General features: G+C 45.2%; 1 protein-coding gene across 2 annotated transcripts in view; it reads right to left on the bottom strand.

The window, feature by feature from the left end:
- Positions 1-18,535, bottom strand: part of LOC146776281 (ATP-binding cassette sub-family C member 12-like) — a 1,395,717-nt gene that overhangs the window by 310,584 nt on the left and 1,066,598 nt on the right. For both annotated transcript variants that reach the window (XM_085639684.1, XM_085639683.1), the window contains exon 24: positions 13,544-13,733. In XM_085639684.1, the coding sequence (XP_085495810.1) occupies positions 13,544-13,733 (190 nt within the window). The remainder of the gene's footprint in view (positions 1-13,543; positions 13,734-18,535) is intronic.

Genomic DNA, 18,535 nt, shown 5'->3' with positions numbered 1-18,535 from the left:
TGCTGTCACCTTAGCATCTCTGTGTGCTGAGAAGTGGTGCAGACGAGGCTGCCTGGCATTTATGTGTTACATTCCCCATGCCTAATGCCCCTCTTCCACTGTCAGATAAGGTACTCAAATGTGTAGCCACCGGACGAAATACGGCACATAAGGTAAATAGAAAACCACCATAGAAAGTGTCTGTGATGACCAAGCAGGGAGGAACGCTGTGCATGAGATGGGCAGGCAGTCACACATATCCCCCACTCAGCAACCTACAAGGAGCATTCCACCACAAAACCCCAAAGGATTTCAACATAATTATAACAAAAGAGGCCAGGGTAGTGAAGACATCATCATCTCCACCGCACAAGATCCAATATTTTGCAGGGCACTGCACAACGCCGAATCAGTCGGGAGGGAAGGTCCATCAGAATAAACAACTATCCCAGTCCATCACCCTCATTAGACAAGTTCAAACAAGTACTTGACCTCAGACTCATGCAGCAATGTTTTTTCCTCCCTTCTCCCTCGAAATCTTCCTAGTATCCAAAGCCTGTTGGCTGGGTCATGCCTATTCTAGAATAAAGAAAGAAGTGTGCCACCAGTTAGCGGTCTCTGGCTACAGCTGGGAACTACAGGTCCAAATACCCAAGAAAAGACGTGGTCCGAAGGAGAGGAGGTGCAGAGGAAAGGGAGACTTCAAACATCCATCACAGCTCTGTGCAAGACTAGAACTCAAGAATGTGCTCACCCCCTTATCAGGCCTAGCAGTCAGCCAACACACCAGGCCTCACACACAACAACTTAAAGAAACAGTAAGCCCAATCTCAGACACCACAATATCAAAAACACACAGAGGCCACAGGGCAGCTCTCTGATCCCCTCCAGCTCACGACAACTGAGATAGCAGGTCATGTGACCTCCGGGGATTTCCCCAAAAGACTGATAAAAGAAATCCAAAAGCTAGCCCAAAAGGACATTTCTAGAAAAAGGGCATAGTCAAGACACCTGGCGCCACTAGGGAGGGTTAAGTTGCGGGCCAGGATTAGAGGGGTTTACATGTGACCTCAGGGCACACTGCGATGGCCAATAGCATTTAATTGCAACATGCCCCCTCTTTATACAACGCCCCACGCACGTGCAGGTCAAAAGACACGACTTGCACCAGTAGCAGCCCCTATGTACAACTTGGAGAGTAGGGCTGGCGACGTCCATGTAAACCTAGCTAAAATTTATACCATCCCATGTTCACTAGATTATCCTGTAAAAATCTTGCACAAGTCTAACTCCTAGCTAGGTACTGAGAGGGGAAGGCCCAACAAACCATAAAAAATTAATGTGTCCTATGAACCATAACACACTTTTAAAAATATGATACCCCGACTGAGGCCACCTTCCAGTGTCTCACTAAAAATGGTGTGAATAAAGGGGGAAAAAGGCAGACTACTCAAAAGGGAAGCACAGGAACCCCGAAGAAAAATGATGGTACATACAATAACGCAGTTTTTTAAACTAACCAAGTGAACGTAGCTCTTATTCAACAGGTTAGCAATCGAACATCCATGTGCACCACCTTTTTCAGTGGCCACATCAGCATCTCAAAAGGGTCTACAGTGTGCGAATTAGGAACTATGAAGTGTACAGTTAACTTTTTGCCTCAAACTTTGTTGACTAAAGAGAACTCCTAATAACCACTGGATTACAGGCATCTCCCCGACTTGCAATGTTCAATAAGTTATGTATTGTTGCACTTCGAGGTACCCTCTTTTTACTATAAGTGTTTTAGCATCCATTCATCACCAAAGCACTGTCCAGTCTGATGGAGTCTACCCCAAACATATCACCACGCTTGCATAGGGACCTCTCCCACATCACTTATAATTACACCGAACTCAAAACTAGCATTCCACGTGCACTACTCAGCGTCCTCTTATACAACACAAGGTATCACTACAGCACATGACTGGCATTAGCTCCAAGACCATAGCCAGGTCATGTTATGGCCGTCCACTGATACCACATGCAGTAGGCACAGACAGGCTAGTCTCAAGAGGTAGCCCCTGAAAAAAGCAAAAAGCCTTCTCCACCTCTACCTATGTTGGATTCAGGCCAAGATACAACCCAAGAGAGTAGAACCCAGTAGAGTAGTAGTGAGTCAGACCTGATACAAGACCAATCCCACAGCATTGCTATTTTTCACCAAGCCTAGCACAACATTCAAACTGAGGTAGATAGGATACGCAGGAGGAGCACCATATGGGAGGATACAGTTTGGCCCCAAGACATTCCAGAGAAGAGATTCTTGGAGGTAGCAAAACCGCCCCATCAGTGCACAAACACATCCATTCCCACTTCCATCTGTGGTCCCAGTGTGGCCCTTAGTATATATGGGGCTGTCTTCTTTAATAACAAATGGACAACAGACATGGAGTTCCAGTGTAGGGCCATGCGCCTCAATGATAAAGGGAAACGAGTCTCGTATGGGAGGGTTGAACTACTGCATAGACACCTCATGCCAGGAAATCTGGGATACTGAGGTGAATAGATATATGTGGTTAGAGGGAAAGTGGTAACCCCTAATTGTATGCAAACTTACACTGTATTCCTTGTGTTTCAGAGGTAAAGGAACCATTCCATGGGAACAAATTAAAACTGTGGCACAATACGGCACACTACAGACGAGCAATGGGGCCTCTCCATGTTGATAGATACTTACTGGCAATGCAACGAGGTTACCTACACTCAGCTCATCCCCAGATGACGTGCCTCTGCTACCTCCTCACCATACACACCCTGACCCTGGTCATTCCCGGCGAAGATCTGCCAGGGTTACACCAACATCCGCTAAAGAAGAAGATGACTGATGCATGAGGCTGGAGAAAAAAGTACTGCTGAGTATTTTGGCTGGGCTATTACAAGGACATTCTGGAAGTATTCAGATTGTTTTCCGACACACAAATAAACACAGAGGGATTTATACTCTTCTTCACAATTACAAAGAACCAGGTGGGAAATGCTCAAGATGATGAACAGCACTGAGCTCGGCCTTAATACAATCAAGGAAGAACTAAGAGCCATCTACCTCATGGTTATACAGCAACTGTATGTGTTGGAATTAATGACCGCATAGGAAGGAGGGGTGTGTGCCAAGATCAGAGCGTCCTGCTTCATGTTTATCCCAGGCAATGATGTAGCCAACAGGACTTTAACTCTTGCCTTCCAAGTATTGCACCACTTACAAAGAGACATATGTGAGGAGGGAGTTACCCCTGAGCAGAAATGGTACATGAATTGGTTTCCTGGCTCCCATGAGTCCCGCCAAGATCTGAATCATGCCCTTAGTGTTACTATTGCTGCTGGTGAGTGAAACCCAATCCACTGGCTGCCCTAGTCTTGTGGGTATCCTAAAAATAAAAATCCTGACCTCAGCTGGCAAGTCCCAAAATATGGACCCCTGCCATTTCTAAACGAACAGGCTTGGCTGTCGGAACGTGGAATGGGACCAGATGGGGCCCCTAATGGAGTCCTTTAGGTATTGTTTGATACACACCCGCACTGGCACTGGAATCCGAAGGTTCAGTACACCAAACACACAGTGGAATAGAGACTTTATGTAATTTTCCCTAGTCAACAAGAAAGTCCCATTTCAGTGTTTTGGGTTAAAAGCGAAGGTTTCGTTAGGGTCTTTTGGGGTTGGCATGGACAACCCCAAAAGAAAGAGGGTCATATTTGCTAAAAAGTCAGGAGTCGCATCAACCAAAGTTGTTGTGATACGTTGCAGAAAAGGGAGAGATCAGGACCATTTCTACTAAGAAATGGCGTCGTTACCTTTCTCTTTCCCCTGCAATGGCTCACTTTAGGCTGCCTTGCATCATGCACATACTCTTCCACTATAGTGCATAATGCCTAGCGTTGGTATTGTACTAGAAAGGCACCTTTTCAGTACAAAATACTATCTAGTGCAAAATACTATGTTTAGGCAAAGCATCCCATCAAAATAAAGCATAGTTGTCCAGATGGAGCCTCCTAAACACGTCAATTACGTTTAGAAATAGCTTAATACACTTCTAACTGTGCATAAGTGCTGCATTCTATTGCAAACATGCAAAATTAGAAAGGTTTTTAGAAAAGAAAACTTTCCTCAAACGTTACACCAACTTTAAGAAGGCATTCGTTTTTTTATGCACTTTGGCCCAGATTCGCAAAGGTTTAGCATTCGGTTAGCATCCGTTTTTTAATTTTTTATTTAAATGTCTTTATTGCAGACTTTATAAATACAATCCTAACAACCCACCCACCCCTAGACCCCATTCCAATCAGAGATAAACCATCTTCATTGTTAGACAGGTTACAGGTACCAAATGCAAATAATCAATAAAGCTTCATACATGCAGGGCAGATAGACAAGAAAAAAAGAAAAAAAACAATATGGAAAAGAATGGAAAGAACCCCAAATTCATTGTAGGGAGCCTCCCTACTCAAATATTGACCCACCAACCATCTATCCCTGTGGGTCTACCCCCAACTGACCCCCTTCTACTCCCTGTACTCCCTTCTCTCATTCATTGCCTCCCCAACCATAGCTCTAGTCCAAGCCCTCAGGGGTGGCCATATTTTCAGTCCTCTTTTCTTAGCCGCTCTACCTTTCAGAGCATAAGCTGCTGATTCCACACAGTATATGGTTAAAAGTCGAGCCATCCACTGCTGGCTTGAAGGCGGAACTGGGTCTAACCACCCTGAGCCAAACAGAGCCTTAATACCATCATGGCTATAAACTTAAAGGCCTGCACATGGCTTGGAGTTGCGTCCTCACACATCACTAACATGATTAATTGGTAGGTAATTGCTATCCGCAGCCCCAAACTTTTCTCTAGCATTCTACTAATATCCCATCTTAGGTTGTATAAACTAGGACAGGTGGCAAACATGTTGATGAGATCTTCCCCATAACAACCACGTCGAGGGCAGTGTGTTCCTGCAACGCCTCCCCATTTCACAATCTTCCCTGGAGTAATGGAAAGATTGAACCATGTTTTAAAATGCTGCATCTGCATGTTGGCTGAAAAGAAGATGGAATGAGCCAGAATCTTCACATTTCCCAGTATCCACTTGCAACTATTCTTCCCACCTTCTAATATGTTTATCCAGGTCATCCATCATCCGACCGATCAGCATCCTAGAGTGTAGCCACAGAAGGCTTGGGTTTACGAAGAAAATCAATCACATCAACCCTAGAGAACCCGTTGGTCCCCCCTCCTTTTCTCCTCAGGAAGTTCATTATCTACAAGTCTTTAAAGAATTCCCTATGCTCCAGCCCAACTTTACCTCTTACCTCTTCAAATGAATAAATACTCATCTCGCCCACCAAATCACCAAGATTCAACAAACTGAGTTCCTTCCAATGCTTGACATGTGCATCCCTAAAAATTTCAGGAAGCAGTGAGTTATTATTCGGCGGGTATAGAAGTTCAAACGACCTATCCCCAGTTTCTTTCAGACCCTCGTCCACACTCTATACACACAGATCAGCGTTTTAAATGTAACTCTTTTAAAGTAGCTAAACTCCAGTAGATGCATGAGGCAGCCCCTAGCTTAACCATCCAGTAATACCTCAAATGTTGAGGGAGAGTCCCACTCACCTGGTCCATTCTTCCCTTTCCTCTTCGACAAGAATATCATTTGCTGAGGGCCGTGGCTTAGTAATACAGCTGAAAATTTGACACATCCCACCCCCCCACGTTCCTTAGGAAGTTATAAAAACTTCAGACCTCTACTGGCGCGTGAATAGGCCCACAAGAATCCTGAAACCATCTAATCTTATAGCTTAAAACAACAACCCTTAACCTCCAGAGGTATAGCCCTAATAATATACAGAATTTTAGGTGAACACTGAATTTTCACAATGTTACTCCCCTAAATCAGTGTAAGCCTAAGATTATTCATTCTCGTAAAGTCAATTTAAGTTCTCTGAATCAATAGGCTCAAATTATTCTCCACAATTTTCTCAATATCTATGTTAATGTCCATGCTGATGTAAACCACATGCGACACCACCCGCCTATCACTGGATTGAACCTTCCCATTAGCAACAATTTGTGTTTTATTTTGATTTAACAGATACCCCAACAGCTTTCCAAACTTTAAAGCCTCCATCTCAATTTCTTTTAAGGCACCCTCGATCTCTGGAGTAACAATTGCTAAATCATCAGCATATGCTAAGATTTTCGCTTCCCCACCCTTACTGTGTATCGGTACAATTGAAGTATTGCCCTTTATTTTCCTAATAATGGGTCCCTATAAAGGGCAAACAGCAAGGGAGAACAGGGGCACCCCTGTTGTGTACCGCGTCCAATAGCCACCGCATCCACATACCACCCATCACTGAAATCCTGACAACTGGATTGCAGTATAAAGTCTGGACTGCTGTAATAAACCCGGGACCCACACCTTTTTTTATCCACAACTGCCCATAGGAAAGGCCAGGAAACCCTATCAAAGGCTTTATCTGTGACAAGCTGAATTAATGGCATAGGGTCCCCAGATTTCTTGGCAGCATCAAATAATGTAATCGCATGACGTATATGATCAATTGCACTACGTTCTGGAATAAACCCATGCTGGACAAGGGAGACTAACTTCTTAATTACCCCTAATAATCTCATAGCTAAAATTTTTGCACACATTTTTACATCACTATTAACCAAAGTGATTGGCCAATAAGACCCTAATTATTTCTCCGATTTCCCTTTTTGGGGAAAAACTACTATACTGGCCAAAGACCAAGATTCTGGTGCCTCCGCCCTGGATTCTGTTTTAAGAAACACTTTGACCATGAAGGTTTGTAAGTGGTAGGCAAACACCTTATAAAATTCCCTAGGGATAAAGTCCGTCCCTACCGCTTTCCCAGCCGGTACCGATTAAATAGCCATAATAACCTTTTCACCTGTAATTGGGTCATCCAACAGATCTTGTTCTTCTATCATTAGCTCCTCATGTATCATACCTTCTAGATATTCGTTAATTTCTTGGCCCTCCTGCCGATCCTCCTCGGTATACAGATGCTGATAAAATCTTTGAAAGGAAGAGCGTATTCCAGCCAGATCAGAAACTATCCCACTGTAAGGATCACAAATTTCCCTAAGCTCCCCCTGCGTTACCTACTGTCTCATGTGCACGGCCAACAAGTGCCCCAACCTTTCATTAAATTCATACACCTTGGTCTTCCAGGCCAGGTATTTATCCGCAGCCTTATTAGTAGAGATGACAACCATCACAGATTTAGCGACTGCGATGCTTAGTTGGGCCTTTCAATTTTTTCATCACTGGAAATTGCCATTATTAGCTGTTTTTCTGCAGTTAATAAATTCTCATATAACTCTCACAGCAGTTTTTTTGCCCTATTCTGATGAGCTCAGCTGTATCTTGATGTCTCCCTCCATATTCCAACCTTAAGAGCATCCCAAACAACATCTATCCGGGTGCTCCCTATATTCTCCGCTATAAACAACGGAATCCAATTATTCATATGCTTGATGTATTCCTCGTCATACAGTAAGGCCCTTTCAAATGACCGGCAGGAGGAAAAGCTACCCCCACCTCTGACTCCAGCACCAAAGGATTGTAGTCAGACATAACCCCAGGATAGTTATGTATTTGGCTTGCCTGAACTAGTTCATGAGACGTAAAAAAATAATCCAGCCTAACATAAACCCGACGCGGAGCGGAAAAATACATAAATCCTGGACCATGTGGTTCCATTTCGGTCCATACATCAGATAGCTCGTGAGCCACCCACAGACTCATTAGAGAAAAAAACCTTGGTTTACAGCCCTGATACTGTTCCTCATCTATCTTAGAGTCACCCCCTTTAATATTAATATTAACATCCCTGCATATTTTGAGAGGGAGCGCCCACCTGGCCAATTCATTATTGAGACAATCAAAACTAGTTTGGTTGTCGGCCACTGGTCCATATATAGGGCATATTGTGAACGATTTGTTATCTACATTTAACCCACAAATATTTATTGAAGCTATTCTTAACTTATCTATGCCCTACGTATTACCCTCCAAAACCTATCCAGCATCCTACCCATTGCCACCCCAACTTGTCATGCTTGGAATGTACTCACTGCAAACCACCCTCCCTCCTACCCCCCATTCACCTCCAAAACCTCCTTACCCCCCTACCCACCACCTATACCTTGAGCAAAAAGGTCAGAATGACTCTTGTGATGCCTCCTGCAATTACACCGCCCGTCCAATCCCATCTACCACCACCACTCTTGTGAGCCAATCTCTAGCCAATTGGGAAGAAAGTTAAAAGGTCATCTTGAGCCAAATCCAACTGGCCAGACATCTCTACCCATAAGACTGCTTAAATCCCAACATAACTTTAAATTATCACCATTTATACGTCCCATATGAGAGCAGAGTCAATTGTAAATTCTTAAGTTAAACAGTGCCCTCCCTCCATTTGAAATCGCCTTAAAAAATCTTGAGCTTGGATTTTTTCAAAAGATAGTTGAGGATTTAATTTAATTTAAAAATAACCTTAAGGCGGGCAGGGCTCAATAATTACACTTTCAGTCAAGTCCTTGGAAAGGTCAGATTAGTTGCCGCAATCGCCATCTTCTCTCCACAGTCACATGGCAGAAACCCAGGCGAACAAAAAAAATATGTTCCTCAAATGAGCATTTGGCCTCTGGTGTAGCCTTCTCAAAGATTACCTTGCACAGGAGAAAGTTCCCCAAAAAAACAGAATGCCTCTAGGCTTCTCGTTCTGTTCTGGTTGCCGTTTTTTAGGTCTCGGCTAGCGAAGGCTGCGCTTGCGCAGTCTCGCTCGCGAGATTTACCGTTTTTTGGTACGGGGCTTGAACCCGCCCCTCTTCTCCATTGGCTGGCTTCCTAAACGGAGGCCAGCCATTGGAGAAGAGGGGCGTCTGTCCGTTTAAGTCCCGTCTTTTTCGGATTCAGGGGCGTGTTTTTTACTTTCTTTCTCTCCTCTGGAATGTAAACATTCCAGCCAATGGGAAGAGGAGAGAAAGAAAAACACACCCCCCAATCCGAAAATGCCGCTGCATTTCTCCGAGGCATTTCTGCTTGACCTCGGAGAAAGGCGGTGGTGTTCATGGCTCTGATGGCGTGATTCTGCAAGCGATTCCACTCGATTCGCAGCTGACTCAGCAATATCCCGTTGTATAGCTTCCATGACTGCCTCTGCCATGGTGCTCTCCGGCGTAGCGATGAGTAGATCCGTAGTTTCCCCTAGTTAATCATCTTCAAAACTGGTCTCCCTACTTGCGGGACATCTTTTTCCCCCCTGAGCGCGTTGTCAGCTTGTTTTTAAATTTGTTCCTTGGGCTCTTAGAGTAAGTAAAGCGGGGTCCTGGCTCGGCTCGTCCAATTTCCTATAAATTATCAGACTCATGTACCTCTACCAGAGTCAGTACCTTCCACTGGTACTTATGCGAAAAACGCCGCGCAGCAAACTCGCGTAATCCCAGTTGCCAGCCAATGGAAAGGGCTAAACCATAATTCCTCATTCATTTCGTCCGATAGCTTGAAAGGCAGGACACCTACCTATCTTTCTCGATGTTCCATTATCTTTGCAGCTAACAACAAGGTTATGAAAAACAAGGTCCAATCTAAATAAAGCCCATGTTTGTAACATAACGGCAGACGCTGTTTTCGAAAAGTACAGTTCGAGCAACATATAAATAATATTTGTAAAATATCTTCCTTGTTCCTGTTTACAATCATTCAAATGAGTATAGTTAAAATATTGAATTTATATATAGAACTAAAGTTATTCGGTCTTTTTTTAAGGGCGTATCTTTTTCGAGATATTCTGGGAAGCTCTCTTTGCATAAACCTTAGCCTTTCCACTATGTCGTATGTATTAAGACTGAATAGAAACAAAAGAAAGACCAGAAGGTGTACTGGTTAAATGTCGCCGCCATCTTGGCTGAAAGAGACGAGCGCGCGCTAACATTTCTCCCTCGTTTAACACATTAAAAAAAAGTAGTTGGTATTTTTCTTTAGAAACAGATTTGCACCTTTACAATATGTTTTAAATATGACTGTATAATTGTATGGCTTTAGAAAACGGGATAACCTTATACTTATAAAAAATTATCTCCAAAGTGACCCCCTTGTCATCTTTCTCTATTTGTTTTATTTTTTTAAATATATTTGCAGATTTATTTTTCCTTTGCTTTAAGTTGCATTTGCGGGACATTGCTGCTTCGGAAAGAAGTTGCCACGCAGCGGAACCCACGTTAAAGTCCAGTCGGGCTCGCAGGCTGCCATACACAGCAGGAAACTGTCTGTTTGGGCAGGAAGTACGTGTTGGGCCGGCTCCATGCTCGTTCTTTTTGGCATTTAGCGCCGCTGAGGATGGATGTCCAGGTATCTGAATACAGGGCTAGACTGCAGCAGCAGGTGAGCCACCGCCCCTCTCCCATGCTGTGGCTACTGATCATGCATGTGAATTGCCTACTACAGTAAAGATTACAGACCCTAAAGCAGGGTCAGCTACATATGGTGTCACATAATCACTGCCAGATACCTTCTATCACTGACACTGTTTATAAACATTCATAAGGTGTATTTTATTTATTTACAATGTTTATTTATAGTGCCTCTTCTCCAACTGGTATTGAAGCGATTTACATATGCGTCATTTGTTTATACATTATCATGCAGATCAAACGAAATGTAATCCATGGAGGGATGGGGGTGGTTTAAAGAGGAGGATGAAGGGGTATAGTGTTTAGGAGTTACCAGAGGATAAATTAGTGTGATACTATCTATCGCTGAAAGGAGTTACACTGTAGCTGTGGGTCAATAATCTCATGTTTGAGAAGGAGAAATCTTGTTTTAGGATCATAGACAATACATAGCTTCTGTTTTTTCCCGGAATAAGAGCGCATTTGAGAGTGATTAAGCTATTGACATTGTAAATAACAATGCCGTTTCTTTAAATGTTTTAAAAACAAAAACATAAACAAAAATAATGTCATGAGCAATGCCAATAGCTCTAACTTTAACAATGCCGAGACCATTGCATTGTAAATGCTTGTTCTTTAGCATGAGAGGAAACCAGTGCACTCTCTGCACCTCTGACTCCCAATCACAGTGGGCCAGCTCAGGAAAGGCCCCCTTGAGCAACTCTAACACAAAAGACTGGCTATTTCCACCTCTGCATTTTTGGCAATACCAAGACATCTGAGATCGTTCCTGCGCTGGTGATTTTCAAAATCTTCCAGCTTCCACATCATGCCTGTCATCCGAACCGCTTGAATAAATAACTGTTTTCCCATTGACTCGGCCGCAGCCTCCAATACTACGGTCTGCTCCTCCACCGCCGACGTGAGCTTTGAGATTTCGGTCCAGATCTTATTAACCTTGCGCATGGCCCCTTGAAGCTTTTTTTGTGGCAAAGTGTGCTCTTTTATTCTCCAAACGGGCTTCACGGTGCATCTGTTTTAGAGTGGAATATATTAGTTCCATTGAGGGGGCATATTCGGCCTCAGGATCTAATTCTGGCACTTCCTGCATGGCCCCTCTTGCCACTGGCCTCCCCTTCTCCTGAATTAGCTTGTGGCAGAGTAATCCCATCTCAGCTGGCTGGCCGTACTCCAATCAGATTTAAACCCATGCTCACCAAACCTCACTTTCCCAATTAATTTCTTCCTTTCTTGTGAGGTTGCCTGCTTTAGTGTGGCTGGCTTGACAGAAGAACTATCAAGACCATCCCCAGAGGTGCCCGGCACCTAGTCCGCATTAGATTGGGCTTCACTAGCCTCAGATAGGTCTGATTCATCAGTTAGAGAGCAAACTTTCTCTGCACCTTCAGGATTGCTCCCACTCCTCAGCTTCTGCCACCCAAGATTTGCAACAATATGTGCTTCTGGCCACAAAGATAGCCTCTCGAGACCACCAGGCTTTCTATTACCAGAGGTTGACATAACAAAGAATCCTGCTCCGTTGTCGCAACCCTTATTTCACATCGAGGTGAGGTTAGACCATCGTTGTCAGCTTTAGCGTTGCCTGGGGGGGTGGGAGAAATAAAATCTGTACTCACAGTATGTGTCTCCGTGGGTGCCTTACCCTTCATTCCCAATTCCAGGCGATCTGCGACCGGAGCCTCTGAGCCTGCCATCTTCTTCCCAGCTCCCGCTGCCTACCCGGCAAAGATCTCCGGGATCAAAGGCAGTTTTTCTTTCAGCACCTCGACACTAGAACGCTGCTCCTTCACTTTCTGTCTCCTGCCTGCAGGATCTTCTGCATCGTGTCTCTCAAGAGGAGCAGCGACTACATCCATCCTTTGCCCAACCAAAGAGTTGGGGTCAGAGACGCCACCCATGTCCCCACAGCCGCCAAAGCCTCAGTGCAATCCTTGATGGACTTACTGTGCTTCGGAGGGGTCACGGTATTGCGTTAGCTCCTATCTCGGCGATTAAGCCCTCGGAACACCACCACAGCAACTGGGGACAGAAACGAAGTGAGCTCCCTAACCCCACCAGACTCCAAATGGGCCTTTCCTTTATGGTAAAGCTGTAGTCTTTTTATGGCTGAGTATAACGCCATCTGCATTGTTCAAGGTCACCAGAGATATCTTGTCATATCATTACATGGGCTGCAGCAGGCAGCACTCGCAGCATTCAAGCAGCCGCCATCTTGTCCCCCCCGCCCCCCACAGTCATTGTCTACTCAACTAAAATTTCAAAAAACAACAGTGATTACAGCTTATGCCTGACAAACATTGTCTAAAGAACCAAAGGCCAGAAATCCTCATAGCTGATCGATCTCTGCATTTACCTCTCTCTCATCTTCTTCCTCACACTCTAGGATATATATTTTGACAGTCATGCTAACGGCCATAGAGGGTGATTGACCACTGATGCCCTGTACACTGCTCTATGTTAAAAATCAATGATGCATTAGTACCTCTCTAATGTTACGCAATGCAGTTCATGCCCTGTCTCCACCTCCTTGACGCCTTGTGAAATAATGATTATAAAAAGATATTGTTATTCCTAACACAGACAAAAGCAAACAAGCTAATAAAAAACAGCAGTGTATGATGAAAGTATTTGTCAACTTTTAGGTAGTTTCTATGTGCATAGTATTCTTTACTACAAATATGACCTTTTCATTACAATGTCTTCAGAAAACGCAAAACACAAAACATGTATCATAAGAAGTGCATTACCCTCATTCTCACAGATAATGTGATAAAAGTGCCTAAACTGGTTCCCCTAATCAGAATATCTAGTTCTTATATTCTGGGGTAAATTTGTACAAATAAAATATGCAACAATTAGCATTTTAATACTGCGTATAATATTACAGATAGGACAACAGAAATGTGTGTCCCCCTTGCTGCTTCCTAACTTATGAGGCAAAGTTCTTCTTCTCCTGGTAAGTAAAGTTAATGGGATATTACACTAACCAAATATGGATACATTACAAATGGAGGGATGATGTTTTCATCCAGTGGAGGAGCAACACCTGGAGTTTTTTTTTTAAATGTAATGATTTTCTGTATTTTTACCTGCACAGTATAGGATAATGCCAAGCCTTTGGAAGAAGCGCTGACTGATGATGGCGGAATGAGAACCACAAACAGTGCTACTGATACCATTAAAAAGTTGGTAAGGAGCTCGGTTCTTAGAGATAACCACCTCATTGCAGCTTGAAATAAGAGGTAATGAGAAGAATTGTCGTCATTTAACATTTTAAATCTGAAAAGAAAAAGAACATGGTTAAATGTATTTTCCCAAAAAAGCCAGTTCTAAATTAAATTCTTTGAATATGCAGTGCATGTTTTAATATGATGTGCTTTAAAGGGTCTGCAGCCTATACATTATTTCACAACACATTCTTCAGGTGTTCTCGTGTTAGCGCCATTTGTATTTCCACTTTACTCTTTTATCAATGAAGAATTACTATGATTAGGTCAATCAATATTACTTTAATTTCTGTAAAAACATACAGCGATAAAATCTACCCCATTCAATCACACTTAATAACACAGCAGTCACCGCCGGCATTAATCGTGGATGGGGGGCAGGGGGTAGCGTTGGGAGGGTCGCGCAGGGATAAGGGGATGGGGTTTAATTGAATAATTCTTTTTAAAACGTACCTGTCCGCTGCCGGGTCCCTCGTTTTCTCGGCGCTTGCTCCTGCTGTCTGGAAAACGAAGCAGGCAGCATTCCCTCCCCTCCCCTCCCCTACCCTACCCTCCCCTAAGCCAATCACAAAACTGCAATGGCAGAGTTGCAATTGGTGGGAACGCTGCCCAGCGAGGGGCTTAAAGGGAGGCCATTTTATCCATGTAGGCTGCATTGCAGCAGGCATGGAAAAAGGGCAGAGTGCGCATGACTGGTTTGGGCAGCCCCAGAAGGCGGACCAAACCAGTCATGAGCACTCAGGAGTGGCCACACCACTCCTCTCCTGCTCGCAGAGCAGCCCTCGCCCACCCGTCTGCCCGCTTGCCTGCAAACAAAACCTCCTGCTTTCTCGCAGTGCGAAAAGCAGAAACATAAAATGGTAGTTAGTACTATTTTATGTTTCTGCTTCTCGCACTGTGAGAAAGCAGTGGGGCGATGCTCGTCCGCCCTCGTGGAGGAGCCGCCCCCGAAAAACACATTAGGTGAAGTTTCATTAAACCATGTAACAAATGGCTTGAACTGGATTTAAGGTTTTTTGGTATCTTCTGGACTACAGATGAAGGGCAGAACAAACACGGGAAAATTCACCCACTATTTAATCAATTAAAATTATCATTCCAATATTAAAGAAACTGTTAGAACTGGGGGTCTCTAGCTGGCAGAGGTAGGTCCCTTTGACCAAATAGGGACCCTTGCTTCTAGTCAGGGAAAGGGGTATGATCCTAAAATAACCCCTGCTCACCCCCTTGGTAGCTTGGCACGAGCAGACAGGCTTATCTCAGAGGCAGTGTGTAAAGCATTTGTGAACACATACAGTAACCCAGTGACAACACTACAGATGGACACCACACAAGTTGTAGTATAAAAATAGGTATTTTTATATAGACTTAACACAAGACCACAAACGACAAAAATCCACAATACTGTACTTTAAAAATGGTAGAAAATAGCTTAGTTCTCTTAAGAAGTAAAATGCGAGCGACGCTGAGTTCAATGTACCTTAGCATGCATAACGCTATACAATGAAAGTGTTACAGGGAAGGTGATGCTTCGGTTTCTTACTGTGCTTTTGCGGCGATGCGGCCCGCAATGCCGTGATGCGATGAAGATCCGGTGTGATGAAACAAAGATGGCGTCTTCTTCTTGATGCGACACGATGCGTGCACGCCCGACGGCCATGCGGCGACTCAACGATTCTTCTGAGCCGCGACAGGCCCTGTAACACGCTTCCCGGTGATGTGGCAGCGTCTGATGCGACGTCAATCCTCTTCTCCGGTGATGTGAGGCACTTTCGCGTTCGCGTTGTGAAGGGACAGCGGCAGTCGACACGCTTCAACTTCGTGCGTCGCACTTCCAGCTCCTTGCGACACGCAGTCCCTCAGAAAGCCCAATACAACTGCAGGCACTTCCAAAGAACTCTTGGGGAGCTGGTGGGTGAAGCTTGTTGTCCCTGAGACTTCAGCAGGAGGCAAGCGCTTTCTCAAGCCCTTGGAGATCCTTCATAAGTTGAATAAAGTACACTCAATGTTCCTTTCTCCTCTCTTTGGCAGTCAGGCAACCACTGCAGGCCAATCTCTGAAGCTTAGGGATAGTCTCTCCTCAGTCTCTCTGGTTCCTCTCCTCAGCAAAGGTTTCTTCTTGTTTCCCAAAAGTGATCTAAAGTTCTGGGTCCCCCTTTTTATACACAGTTTCTCTTTGTTCTCTGAAGGCAGAGAGGTCTTTGCCTAGTCCAAACCAGTTCTGGTCAGGCCTGGAACACTTTGTTGACAAGACTCCTTCTTTCCTTTCACCGTGCAGGCCAGGGACATCAGACGCACCACAGGTGGTGGAGCCAGCATTGTGGAGGGAAGGCACAGCCCTATTCAGGTCCCAGGTGCAACTACTCCCACCCATCTACATGCAGATCTCTCTATTCAGCCCTGTTCAGACTCACCCTGTCTCCTGGAATCCCCCAGCCCCTGTCACTCAAACTCCAGACAAGAATTAAACAACCTAGCAGAGGCAGGCTTGGATAGTTAGACAAGAAAATACCTACTTTCTAAAAGTGGTATTTTCAAACACAGAATGTTAAAACCAACTTCACTAAAAGATGCATTTTATCATTCTGAGTTCAGGCATACTAAACTCGAATTTCTACCTAGTTCCCTGGGTCAGTTAGGATTATAAGATGTAATAATCAAACTGCTCATTTCGGCCTATGGGGAACAGGTAGCCTTGCAATAGTGAAAAACGAAAATGGCTGTAATTCACTATTAGGACATGCCACACACACCAGGGCATTTCCTACCATATATTTACAATGCACCCTGCTCTTGGGCATACCATAGGGGTGTCTGATATGAAGAAAATGGAAGGTTTAGGGACTGGAAAATGGGTGCACTTGCCCAGTCAACATGGCAGGACCATACTGCACACTGGCTCTGCAATGGCAGACCTGAAACACACTTTTACAGGCTGCTTCTGTGGGTGGCACAACCAGTGCTGCAAGCCCACCAGCAGCATTTGGTTTACAAGCCGTGGGCACACTCAGTGCACTGTAGTAGGGTCTGACAAGTAAACCAAACCAGCCAATCATGGAATCACTAATCCATACATCAATTTACCATAGGAAGCACTTGCACTATGGTACTGGACAGCAGTGGCACAGTGCCCAAAGCATCTATAACCAGCAAAAACACATGAGGCAACAGCAAAAAATGGAAGCGAGACCCACGCCAAGGTGCCAGGTCTAACACGTGTCCCTCCAGCCCAAATGTGGGGAGAACTACCCTACCTCCCAGGAGTTCTCATCACTAAGGTGGGAAAATCTGGACAGACCATCAGCATTGGCGTGTTCTGCACCAGGGCGGTGTTCCACCGTGAAATCCATCCCGTGTAGGGAAATGGACCACCTCAACAGCTTTGGATTCTCACCCCTCATCAGCATCAACCACCTGAGGGGCCTGTGGTCTGTTTGAACCCAGAAGTCAGTCCCAAAAAGGTATGGTCTCAGCTTCTTCAGTGCCCAGACCACAGCAAATGCCTCACGCTCAATTGCACTCCACCTCTGTTCCCGTGGAAGTAACCTCCTAGTGATGAAGGCTACGGGTTGATCAAGGCCCTCCTCATTTATCTGTGACAAAACAGCCCCCACACCATGCTCTGAAGCGTCTGTTTGAACAATAAATTCTCTGGAGAAGTTGGGTGCCAGGAGAACGGGCACCGTGCACATAGCAGTTTTCAGGGCCTCAAAAGCTTTCTGACAGGTGTCAGTCCAAATCACTTTCTTTGGCTGCTTCCTGGAAGTCCGCTCTGTCAAGGGTGCAACAATACTTCCATACCCCTTGACAAACCTCCTGTAATACCCAGTGAGTCCTAAAAAGGCTCTCACCTCTGTCTGGGTTTTGGGGGGTTCCCAAGCCAGGATGGTCTCAATCTTGGGCTGTAGGGGCACCACCTGGCCGCTCCCAACCTGGTGTCCCAAGTACACCACGGAACCCTGCCCGATCTGACACTTACTTGCCTTGATCGTGAGGCCTACCCTCCGCAGCGCCATCAACACTTCCCAGAGGTGGCGCAGATGTTCTTCCCAACTGGTGCTGAACACTGCAATGTCATCCAGGTAGGCGGCACTGAACTCTTCCAGTCCAGCCAACACCTGGTTGACCAACTTCTGAAAGGTGGCAGGGGCATTCTTCATCCCAAAGGGCATCACTCGGATCTGGTAGTGCCCATCTGATGTTGAGAATGCGGACCTCTCTCTTGCCCCATCAGTCAAGGCGATCTGCCAGTACCCAGACATTAGATCAAACGTGCTGAGGTACCGGACAGCCCCTAACCGATCTATGAGCTCATCCACTCTGGGGATGGGATGCGCATCAGTCCTCATGACTGAATTGAGTCCTCAGTAGCCCACACAGAGTCAGAGTTCTGGCATGTCATCCGGTGCGGCAGCCTTTGGGACCAAGACCACTGGGCTGACCCATGGACTGTTAGAGGACTCAATCACCCCTAACGCAAGCATCTTGGAGACCTCCTCCTTGATGCAAGCCCTCACCCTGTCAGTCACCCTGTATGTTTTGTGCTTCACAGGAGGACTATCTCCAGTGTCCACATCATGGACGCACCAATCAGTGACACTGGGAATTAGGGAGAGCAGATCAGAAAATTGTCCCAGCAACTGGTGACAGTCATTCTGTTGCTCAGGGGTCAGGGTGGAAGAGAGGTTTACACCATCCACTGACCCATCTCGCTCTGTCGCTGACAGTAGGGCAGGAAGAGGCCCCGTCTCCTCCTCCATTCCATCATCTGTTGCTAGGAGTATGCCCACTTCGGACCTCTCCAAGTGGGGCTTCAGCGGTTGACATGCAGGACCCGCAAGGGGTTCCTGGGAG

The sequence above is a fragment of the Triturus cristatus genome, chromosome 12 (genome assembly GCF_964204655.1).
Source record: "Triturus cristatus chromosome 12, aTriCri1.1, whole genome shotgun sequence".
Taxonomy (NCBI): Eukaryota; Metazoa; Chordata; class Amphibia; order Caudata; family Salamandridae; genus Triturus; species Triturus cristatus.
The sequence above is the reverse complement of the archived record's forward strand: the minus strand, read 5'-3'. Positions and strand labels throughout refer to the sequence as shown.